Source organism: Syngnathus scovelli, chromosome 17 (genome assembly GCF_024217435.2).
Source record: "Syngnathus scovelli strain Florida chromosome 17, RoL_Ssco_1.2, whole genome shotgun sequence".
NCBI lineage: Eukaryota > Metazoa > Chordata > Actinopteri > Syngnathiformes > Syngnathidae > Syngnathus > Syngnathus scovelli.
The window spans coordinates 10455125-10467214 of record NC_090863.1 but is presented as its reverse complement, the minus strand read 5'-3'; the positions used below and the strand labels follow the sequence as shown (position 1 = coordinate 10467214).

The 12090-nt window shown below is 38.1% G+C and overlaps 1 protein-coding gene across 3 annotated transcripts in view; it reads left to right on the top strand.

Annotated features, from left to right (window-relative positions):
* map4l (microtubule associated protein 4 like) overlaps positions 1-12090 on the top strand; it is a 37414-nt gene that overhangs the window by 2192 nt on the left and 23132 nt on the right. Inside the window, exons 2-6 of one of the 3 annotated variants that reach the window (XM_068648711.1) lie at positions 4317-4516; positions 6056-6142; positions 6343-6420; positions 6672-6911; positions 8770-9966. In XM_068648711.1, coding sequence (XP_068504812.1) covers positions 4327-4516; positions 6056-6142; positions 6343-6420; positions 6672-6911; positions 8770-9966 — 1792 coding nt within the window. In that variant the 5' untranslated portion in view covers positions 4317-4326. Of the gene's footprint in view, positions 1-4316; positions 4517-6055; positions 6143-6342; positions 6421-6671; positions 6912-8769; positions 9967-11630; positions 11640-12090 lie in introns of all 3 variants that reach the window. The other 2 variants (XM_049747521.2, XM_049747523.2) reach the window with 2 other exon arrangements.

The window sequence follows — 12090 nt, the reverse complement described above, 5'->3', positions numbered from 1 at the left end:
CAACATTACCTCCCTCAAGGTAGACCAATCAATTCTTGTTTACCATGACAGACTTTAGTAAACCAGCAAGGTTTACTGACACAATCCTTGCCCCTCCAAACCTTGAGACAGAGTAGGTACAATACACCAGAATAATAGGCTGTCTTCGATCGTCTTTATAGCTGGTTTTTGGGGACAGGCAATGTGAAGGACACCTGTCTGGAAAATAAATCGGTAAGATGATGAGTAACGAGAGTCATTTATGCAATACACACAAGCAAATGTCGGGTTGCTTTCCGAACCTGCTAACTGGTAGCCTTGAATTTTGAGCAAATTAAGATACTTTTACCCAAGGTTGGGGTATTTATTTTGAACCAGATTGGGTTGATGACTGTATTGTGGGTTTATTTTTCTTACATCAGGAAGGGCAATTACAAGTAAGTAGCCAATAACACATTGAGCTTGCTCATTTTGCTGCAGATTTTTTTTTAATTATATAATAAATTTGTAATTTCTTTTGGAACATGTTAAACATTACAATAATATCGATATCGCTGCATTCCATCATTATCGCTACGTTTTTCCCTTATCGTGCAGCCCTAGTTGTATTCTGATATTGACGGTTTGACTGTGGTACAGATTATTTCTCTTTTCATTTTTACTACTTTTTTATGTTAAAAATCGGAGCAATACCAAGGGTTGAGTAGAAACCTATAAGAAATTATTTTGGACCATTTCCTCATTCACTGCCATCAAATGTGCATCCTGCCTGGGAAGGATGCCAGTTAATAAGTTTTAAAAATCCCACTGCACGACCACAATGTGAAATCCATACTGCTGACAACTTTGAAGAAATGGTTCAATCATTAGGCAAGTTGGATAAAATATCTGCACAGTTCTAATTTCCTGACAGGATGATGCGTGAACGTGTGTGTCTGTGTGCTTGAGGTGACAGTGTTGTCAGCACTAATCAACATTTTTTTTCTTTTCAGAAACGCTGTGTGCGCACGTGTGTGTGTGTGTGTGTGTGTTTGTGTATATGCGTGACAGAGCTTCTGCCTGTCAAGAAGGGCACATTGATGAGGTGCTGAGTCACCCTGGTAACTGCCTGGACAACCATGCACGGATTTGATGAACGGATTTAATGCACTCAGTTTAAAAAAGGGAAATGTTGTAGGGTTTTCATTGTCCTTGTATTTTGATTTGTTGTTTTTAAGTTTTTAATCTTAGAAATAAAAGGATTATCATGGGAGTCAATAGCAAACAGCAAAAAGAGAAGGGCAAGAGGAAGCCATAATTTGCTGTTTAAGGCCATAAGATTTAAAATCCATGTTTTAACATATGTGCAAAGGAAGAAATATAGCAAGAAATATTTTTTTATTAAAATAAGCAATTTCGTGCATTATGATTTCTTCTCCCTCGAATTGGTTGTTTAAAATATTTTGTTCATTTTTAATCATTTGTCTCAAAATAAAATGATTTGAAAGTTGAAAAACAATATCAGTCTAAATGTGCGTACATTAATTCATTACAAATAGAGGGCAAACACTCTTTCATGGCACAAAATTATTTATGTAGCCCTTAATCACTGTTTCAAAGGCCCTCACATACCCACTGAAATATTAACGACATCCTATTTACAAAGTAAATTTACAATACATACTATTTATTGCCTGTCTTTGGATCACTCTACTACTTCCTGGACTGCTGCTTGAAATGCATCTTGGACAGTGATTTGCCCAACACAAATTTTCAAGTCCCATCATCAGTATTAGTGACATGACTCTTTATTGCTTTTTCAATGAATATAATCCCATGAAAGCAGGAAAGAGTTTCTCCCCGAGGCCACTAACCTCTCCATTCATTACTGTTACATCATGAGCTAAGACCGCGGATGTTGTACAATGACTCATCACTTAGCCCGACGAACCTGTGGCTAGCTTGTTTTTTCATACAGATGGTGCCAAATATGATACTTTCAAATTTGACATTTGAGTATACTTAGGTGCACTCTTAACAAAACCCAATATCTTTGCAAATATGCTTCATATTAAAATACTCTGAGTAAATATTGACAATGTGAGTGTATACTGACATTTGTGGGGACGATTCCAAAAAGAAACAGTATCACTTAATTCATTACACATGCAGGTCATACAAGGTCTCATTGAAATAAATTTTGATTGACTGTCAAATAGCTGCCCATGAATTAATGCAATGCATGCAATTTAGAACATTAGTCCCCCGTTTTCAAATTAGAATATCTTCTCCTGCAAAGCCTTCATGCAAGTGTGTTTTAGTTTACATGTGCGTGTGCGTCGTTTTCGTGAGTGCTCCTCGGGTTTTGGAGCATGAGATGATTATGTAGCAGGCGGTTAAAGGTTCAGAGAGGCAGAGGTGGCTGAAAGCCAGGGATTGTGAATACCGAGATTGTTTTTAATCTCTGAGTTTAACAGGCACTCTCTCTCTCTCGCTCTCTCTCTCTCTCTCTCTCTCCTCCCCCTCCCTCTCTCATTCGCTCAGTCTCTCTCCCTCTCTTACTTTAGACAGGCATAGCTTTTTGCTTGCCACCAGTTACATCATAATGCCACCCTCTGTGAAGAACTACTGAAATTCAAAAAGGCTTGATATTGAAAGAGGCTAGATATAGCCAAATATTAATATATATATCATGTCAAATGTCACATTAGGAAATAATTGAATTACTCAAGTCAATCTTAGCCAGGAAACAATCATTTAGTTTTCAAGATAGACAATATAGAATTGCGAGTTGCCAACATTATTTAGCATTGCTTATTTTGTTTTTATTTTAATTATTATCAAAGGTTATCTAACACATTATGACTGAGATAGGATTGGTCAAAGGGCAAATCATTACCGTAAACCAACTAATGCATGCTGATTCTTACTTTTCTTGACCTTTAGATTTCTTAAGTTGATAGCGTGCAGATATAGTAATTTTTCACAAACATATGTTAACGATACAAACAGTGGAAATACCTGTGTGAAATGAATGAGAGACCCCATAACAAAGATCTCTAAATTCAGGCCACTGAATATTTTAGATTATGAAACTGTTCCTAGTTCCAATGGACTAATGAATTATAAGAGACAAATGCACTCAGAGCGCTATGAGTTTAGCAACTGCCTATTCATGACGACCACATTTAGATGTTATAATAACAAAATTGTTTGGTAAGCAAGACTAGAGGAGTGGCAAAAATAAATAAAAAATTGGTTTCCACTATACTGCACCATTACCCTGAAACAATGGCTTACAGTTCCCTGCTTACACTACTGCATGCTTTCAAACTGGCTGCTGGCCATCGTGTGTGTGTATCTTATGTGCGTGTGTTTGTGTGGATGTTTTCTGTGAGACAATGACAACTTGTTGTACTGGGAGCCTGGATGTGGAGATGTAAAGAAAACAAAAAAGAATGAGGGGTTTGTTTGGAGGCCATGGTGTCAAAGTGTCAGGATACCATTTATAGCTGATATTTGTATCATTTCACAAGTGGCATGACAATGAATGGACCTTGATGTTTATTTAAAAAAATTATGGACATTTTTTTATTTATTTAGTTCTCTGAGTCAGGGAAATGCTCAAAAAGCAGGTATAATAATTGTATTATTATTATTAGCAAGTCAATTTCTGCTTTTGTAATGGTAAGCTTTGACTGCCCTCATTTTAAATGGAATGAGGGGGAGTCGCCATCCCATGTTTGCGGAGAGTTGCAAACTTCCTCTTTCACCTGTGCGAGTCTAGAAAAATATCAAAATTGAAAAAACATAGTTATACTGCGCATTGCGCTTGGCGATGATGCTTTTCTATTCCAGCATGAATGTGCTCCGGTGCACAAAGCAAGGGCAATGAAAAGATGCTTGAATGAGTTTTGGTGCGGAAGAACTTGTTTACAACTTTTATCTGACGTCACTCTACGACAGAGAGGAGACAGATTGTGGAGAGAACAGAAAACTCAAGAAAAAAAAAAACTGCAGAGAAAGATAAAAAATAATTCCAAATAACTCCTCTGAGTAGGGCTGCTCGATTATGGATAAAATCATGATTACGATTATTTTATTCAATGTCGAAACCACGATTATTTGTACAATTATGTTTTTGAAATTGGAGCAGCATTTCCACACATTCAGGGACGCAGCTGTTAAGTTGTGCATGCACGTCTCAGAACGTCAACACTAAATATGAATTTTTCCTCGATTATATGAATTTTGAGATCGTGTGGAGCCAAAATCATAATCATGATTAAAATTCGAGCAGCCCTACCTCTGAGCAATATAACCAATGATGTGTGTGTGTCTGTATTTTATCTTTCCAGTTCGACGACTATGGACCTGAGCTTGCGAGATGCACTGGGTGGGGGTGGAGGTGGGGTCCCAGGCGGAGCCCCTGCCGAAGCACTAATCAAGAGAGACTTTATGAGTGCGCTGGAAAAAGAGAGTTATGACGACAAGGTCGGCGAGACGATGACCAAAAGTGACTACCGACCTTTACTGGATGGAAAGGACGGCAAGAGTGGTGAGTCACTACAAACATTAGAGGAAATGGTATTTTTATTGAGGATCTTGATTTCTGTATATAAAACTTTGTACTTAAGTCAGATGGTGTTGCTGCTATATGTTTCTTTGTTGACTAAAAATCATAGCTCATTTTCCGTCTTAAATGTCACATATGGCCAGAGGATAAATGTCTCACCGTGTGTTGTAGGATGTCATCTGGAATTTTGAGGAAAGTGTCATTCCGATTATCCGTCCAGTGGTTATGTTGCGTCCTACTGTGTGCAGGTTTTTATGTTAACCTGTACCGCCTGACTCCGTCGTTATTGGCTGGCTTTTAAATCAGTGTTGATGATGAAACTGATGTCGATCAAATATTATTACTACACGACCAGTTGGTCATAATGACATTTGATGTCAAAATGGAGGCAGTGTTTATACATTACAGAATAATCTGAATCATATTTTTGGTTTGTGTCACAATAAGTGACTTACCCCTCAAGAGTCTGGAAGTACTCCCCTGTGTACCTGCACCATGAACTAAACAGGAAAAGGTCAACTTTGCATCTTATGAAATACTGCAGTACATGTTGATTTAAAAAACACTCACTCCTACCCACGCATGTGGGTGTCTATTTTAGGGGTGCTACCCCATTTTGGAAGCTTTTACTTGGATGGGAAATGTCAGGAGAGCTTTCAGTTTAGTGATGCAGAAGGACTAAAAGGAGGACTTTGACCTTGAGCCTGCAGAATGACTGCAGTCCTCAGAGGCCTGACAAGATTCCAGCTGTGCTGCCCTCACATTTAGTGTATTTGCCCGTTACACCTGACCCTTTTTATTTTTTTTATTTACCTGTCCTGTTGTGTGATATAGAATGTTTCTCATATATTTCTAAATATGAATTGTTGCACCTTTTCAGTCATTCTCATATATACACAGAAGCTCAAAACAGCAGTTTAATTTGTTTTTGAGAAACCTTAAAAGCATTTATTGTGTGAAGGCAAGTAGCCTTTTCTTATATTTTATTATTCAACTTATTCCGCCCACTTTTTTGACGTACCTCTGAAAGCAAGAGTGGGTTCACAGCAAAATAACAGCATAGCTCAAGCTATCTAGTTAATCATGCGTGCCAAAGAAGCCTATTCTAACACACTCACTAGAATGTACTTCAATGACACGTACAAATGTGATGATTCTGAGACGGTGAGACACGAACGCCAAGAGTCACAGATGCTGTCGTCCTCTTCTGGTGTAACCATAGCAATAGGCCCTTCAGCGACATGTTTTGTCTGCATGTGTCATTGTCAAAGATGCACTAATACCCGCACGAGAAAGAGACACTTATGAGCTGGTTCAGCCAGTTTTGCAAAATGTTTTGATGAGCAAGCAGCATGGATCTTGTCAGGGGATAAATTCAACATGATGGATAAAAAAAAAAATATTCGACAATGACCCTGTTTCCCTATTAGACAAAGTTTGGCAGTGAATAAATGTAGGAAACACTGACAGAATTACTTTTATATACTGTTTTGGTTACACTTAAGTGTTTTTCTTTGACAGGACTTGGGATGACTTCATCAATGATGTTTCCAGGTGGACGCCAAGACCCTCCTGGACAACCTGCATTCACTTCTGACTACCTGTCCGGTAAGAATTTGTTGATGAAAAATCATTTATTTGACATTTAATGTTTGCTTTAACTAAGTACAAGAAACTGTTTGAGTGACTTGATTCACAGTTATCCAGATAATGGTAATCTGCAAATGTTGAATGTAAGCAACTGGGGTTAACTTTACGTTAAATGACTAATTTACTGATTCCTATCTTCCTCGCTTTTGCTTTCCAAGGTCCTACGATGGGTGGAATGAGTGACCAGTGGAACCAGAACAAAACAAAGGATGCCAGCATGCCTGACTCATTTCTAGGTTCTCTTATTCTTTATCTTGTGTTTGCCCGGTTTAAGATAGCAAAATTAAATGGGAGAAATATTATTAGAAAGGATGTATTTGTTTGGTAAAACACTTTAATGAAAGTGACTTCCAAACATGAATTGCTATAATAGATTAAAAAAGTGTGACGATTTGTCGTTAAATGATAACTGAATTAAGGAACCTCGTAAGTGTTAGTGTGAATTGTGGAGTATACCTGTTGAATGTATTTATTTTCTCTGCTCCAGGATTTTCTCAGTCTGTAATGAGTGGTAATATGGGTTCCAGCATGCCACCGTTCCAAACAAACGTGAACTCCTCTCTAGGCCAGATGGGTATGGGAAAATCTACGGACACGCAGAAAACTTCTGGCCTCTTTGGTTCAGAGCCTCAAAACATCAGTAACACCAGTGGCAACAATCCCTTCAAAGCAAATGATCCCTTTTCTTCTGGTGGTCCAGGATTCCAGTCTTTGGATCGCAGTCCAGGTAACCTGCATGCAGAAAGGATGAAATTAGTGAAGTGATGATAAGAAGTATGTATGTTAAAATGCATGTATTATAAGTGCTTTCGGTGAATGTGCCCAGCCTGGAATTCTGAAATGAAAAGAACAAATATTAAATCTTAGTAAAAAAAAATCTTGCCTCTTGTAGAGCTCCAGTGTAGGCAATGTGTGATGTGATGACAAAGGAAATACTTTGAGCAGCAGAGGGCAGCATTTTCATGCGACCGAGCCGTTTCAGTGTCGCGTTGACGCCTATCTTTAGATTTCCTGCATCTTCTCATTTATTTATTGCAAGCACGCAGCTCAGTACTTTCTCTATCTTAAAGAAGATTAAGAAATTGACAGGAAAATTGTTATGACTACATAATCATCTTATTCTGTTGGCATATATGGTCATAGTTCCATATGATTAATAAATATTAGTGATTTGATCAGATGTTCAACACTGGAACAATAATGCATATTTTGGGAGGGTGCCAGACTTACATCCATTAAATACCTTAATACTCCTGTCCGAGCTGTTCATAGCCGGAGAATCGCATGCCAAGCAGCAATCAATCTATGAAGTGAAAAGTCGGCTTTAGGGTGGTATGCACCTTTTCCTAGGTTTTGATTGGTTCATCCCATGATGTAAGACCGAAAGGCAGAGATGATAGAGGCTGAGATATTTTACATGAAAAGATAAAGTGAAAGCAGATTGATAAAGGTTCGGTTTGTTTTTGTTTTTTAGCAGTATCTATTTTCAATTTCTATATATATTTCTTTAGTCGCTGGATGAGTGAGATGTAGTCGTATTATATAAATATAAAAATAGGAGTTTATATAATTATTATTTATCTAATGACAGGTCAGATAACAAGGGGGGGGAAAACACGATTGGATCATTTCAAGCAAGTTCATACGCAAAACATTTATTTTGTAATATCTTGCATGTACTGCTTGTCATTCCTTTCTCTTACCTATTCCAAGATGTTGTTTTTAAACATGATTTATTTCTTTTTTTCTAATCATTGCATGTGTAGCAATGGATAATTGTATTTCATGATGCTCCCAGCACGCATGAATTTGTTTTGAATCCTGCTTTTAATGATGTACTGTATTCACAATGCACTCGCTTTATTGTTATACTTTGTATTCCTATTTTGCTATGTTATATATAGCTGCTTCATTGACAAGGCCTTTTGTATCTCGGGTTGTGCTGCTAATGATGATGTCATTAGGTAAATGTGAATCTAAACTTACGTATGTCTCCTTCATACACAAATTGATTGGTTCCTAAAATGTGCCATGAATGTAAAACAAATTTAGAAATGATATTAGTCATTTTTTTTTATAAATGATATATATAGTACTCCTAAAAATGATACACATTTTTAATTATTTAGGTTTAGTGAATAAATCAAGTACAGTGGAACCCTAAAAACCTACCGCAATCCACTCTGTGTTTTTGGACAGCAATTTGATTTGTTTATAAAACTATGTCCCATGAAAAAAAATAATCGACATAAAATAAATCTATTCCAAAATTAATCCGTCAGTTCCCTTTTAGACTTAATGATTTTTCAACCTATTTCATCTAATTAATTGTAATCCTTTTTGGCAACACCACAAAAAAGTCAAAGAAAAAGAGCATGTGGATGAAGCCTTAAAGATTTTCATTGTGCCTTTTGACTCTGAGGTATATTTTTCCTGGTATTTTTTGTTCAGGGACCTTAAGGACATACATTTAGACATAATTCAAAGAGCCTACCTTTTCACATAATTTATTTCTTTTTGGTATTTGCTTTCTGACACAGTATGTGACTGGTTCCTGCTCATATAAAACCTTCCCCCCTCGGCAGCTCCCACCCTTTCTCCCAGCGGCTCAGTGGATGACAGCAGCCCCACTTCCTCCACATCTGAACCCCTCAGTCCCGAACGATCGGGGTGTGAGGCTGGCAAGCAACAGCAAAGGCGGAAGAAGAAGAAGAGGAAGGGGCGTGACGAGGTTTACAGCTTCTTGGATAGCCAGGAGAAGAACGGCCATTCCGACAAACATGGCTTGCAGGGTGGACAGGGTGTGGAGGAGGATGAGGAGGAGGAAGACAACTGGGAGTGGGAAATAAGAGAGAGTGGGGCAGGAGGTAGAGTGAAAGGCAAGAAATTGAAAAGCCGTGCAAGACTTCCAGAGGAGTGGGGAGCACCCCAGCAGCCGGTGTCTCCCATCCCAGCTGCAGTTGCTCCTACTTGGGCCGCAGCAACAGACTTTGGCCCTTTGGACTCCAAAGTTCCTAAATCCAACCCCAGTCCATGTTTCGCTCCATCTATGCAAATACCTACAAGTCTGACCAATCGCACAGCAGATTCATCTCCTAGTTCCTTTGAGCCCATGTGTGTCTATGACTACCCTGTGTCGACCCAAAATGTGACCAGCAAACCTCAACCAATTAGCTCACCGGGCAACGCTACCAATAAAAGTAGTACACTAGGGATTGTTAGTGGAGATTTAGCATTAATGACGGGGGACAATCTGAGCCCAGTCTCCCAGACGTTCTCTTTTCTTGATTCAGTCCTCCAGACACCGCCAGGTTCTACCCCCGACTCACAGAATGCCACCCCTATCACAAACGCACCGGAACTTTCGTCAACTTCCTTGTCCGCATCAGCAGACGTCATTGTCTCTTCTTCACAAGCCTCTAAGACCACTTCAGATGTCCCTCCAACCTTTGCTGTGCCGTCAAAGCCCTGCCCCTCACCTGTCACAGACACCCAATATTCTAAATCTGCCCGTGAATCAGTCCTCAACGTTGATGCAAAGCCTTTCATCCCCTCAGCCTCACGCATAACCCCCACAACTGCTCCCAGTCCAAACGCATCTCCTGCCACGGTTAACGCAACAGTCTCCACCGGTGCAGTCATGCATCTTGGTTGTCCTCCTTCCACTATCAGTGAAGCTGTAAAGCCAGCATTATCAGACACTCCCAACAAAGCTGCAGCCACCCCATCTCTGTTCACCACACCTGCAGTTCCCGCATCACCACTGCTCCCCCCACTGGAAGGTTGGTGAACTACAGGGAATAGTATGACTAACATGGGGCTGATCATCTAAAATAAAAAAAAAGTTGCTTATATTTGTCTTGTGCTATGCATGCCTGTTTGCTTGTGGATTGAGTACTAGACTTGCTTGGACCTTGGTCCATATTTTTGATTACAAGGGTCCCGGCAGTTGAGCATACAAAAGCAAACAAACTAAAAATAGTGAAGAAACACTTTGCTGGAAGGCTTTTTAAAAGTGATTATGTCCCTTCATAACGACTTGCGCAAATGCTGGACATGTTCAGATTGTTTTAGTCGGGCTCCAAATGATGGTTCCACTATGCTTTGCTGCTGTGTATTGCTCTATTACCTCTTTCATAACCTGTTAATTACTTGATCTGCTAAATCAGATAATTATTTCTCTTCTGTCCTTTCTCGTAAGGCCAACAGCTTGTGTAACTTTCCACTGTGCCCATAGAAACACAAATGTTAATTTAATGCAGTGTGAAGCAAGCTGGCTAAAAAAAAAAAAAAGAAAAACGTCACAGCTATGGTTCTCTAACTGTAATTGTTGTGATGTTGTTAAAAGTATACATGACTATAATTTGAAAGATGAAATGTTATATAAAAATGTGTGCTACTACAGTGGATATAAAAAGTCTACACAACTGTGAAATGGAAAAATAAGAATGAAAGATATTTAGTTCAAAACTTTTTCCTTCATTTTGACACTTAGAAACTAACTGTACAATGCCAAATATTAAAAAAAAAAAAGCTTTTAGAGAGGAGGATAAAAAACTGAAATAATGTGGTGATGCAAGTGTGTACATATAGCTAAGTTAAGAATTACCCAGTTATATTCAAACAAATTTTAAAAAAGAGCCATGATTCTGATTAACACCAAATAAAGTTGGGCTATTTTAGCAGGCGTTCTTTTTTTGACCATCTAGCACAACCCTCAGCGTGTAGACTTTTATCCACTGCAAGATACTAAAATCTGATCCCTCATACCCTTGCCCCACCTCCTGTACTAAAAGTTTTATTCTAACCTTAAACATGATAGTATTATCTGGTGCAGTTTGTAAAAGCTGGCCTCACTTTTGTGTACTATATTAATCCACAAATCACCCTTTGTCATTGGGCTTCCACTCATGTGGTACTTCAAAAAGTACTAAAATTGTGAAATACTTTGGATCATCATCTACCTACCATCTTGGGTGTCATTTTTTTTACAATGCATTTTCTCCTGTAATCTGGGGTGAATTGTATTTACTTATATAATGCGTCTGATTTAATGCACTTACGATATCTGTTTTCTGTCGAACGAAGTATATAGTGTGCTGTATTATTCTCCTCACTTAATAACCTGACCAGTAAGTGGCAGTGTGTTCTAACTAAATTTGATGTGGCAAAGAGTCTAAATTCATATATTTTTCTTACAACAATGAGAATCGACCTTAGAGTGTAATTGGGACCAATCTGAAATCTGTCAACTGCTACATCTTACTGGACATGTTTCTGCACTTCCTTGAATTTATATTTTGTGATAATATATTGTTTAACAATGATCGAGTAATGGAATGTCTAAGTTGCATAATAGTTGAGTGTGACAAGCATGATGGTTCTTAAAATTGTCTTTCTTTTTCTTCCTTCTCTCTCACTTGCTCTCACAATGCTGCCAACGAAGTAGCACCAGGTAAGTCATATTTCACTCATCATATCAAATTTTTACATATGCTTTAAATTTTTAAAGCAAATATTTAAAATGAAACATTTTCACATTTTGAAACACTTTCTTGCAGTCTTTTTTTTTTGTGACAAAACGTTTTTAAATTTAATGATGAAAGCAGAAGGGAGTCTGGTTTTACAAATGAACATGCTATTAGCATTGGGAAAGGTTTCCATATTGTATGATGTTTGAGTTCTGTAACACTAATAGTAAATAGCTGTTTCATAAAATGGCAATTATTTAGTCCAATATTATAAAGAATTAAGGTGTCAACTCGAAGAGCTTACATAATTGCATCATTATTTATTATTTCATCATTATTTCATCTTTGGCATACATGTCTGACATTGGAAATATTCCAATTTGTTTACGGCATCGATCTACATATATGTATATTTCTAAGATCAAAGGTCAGCAG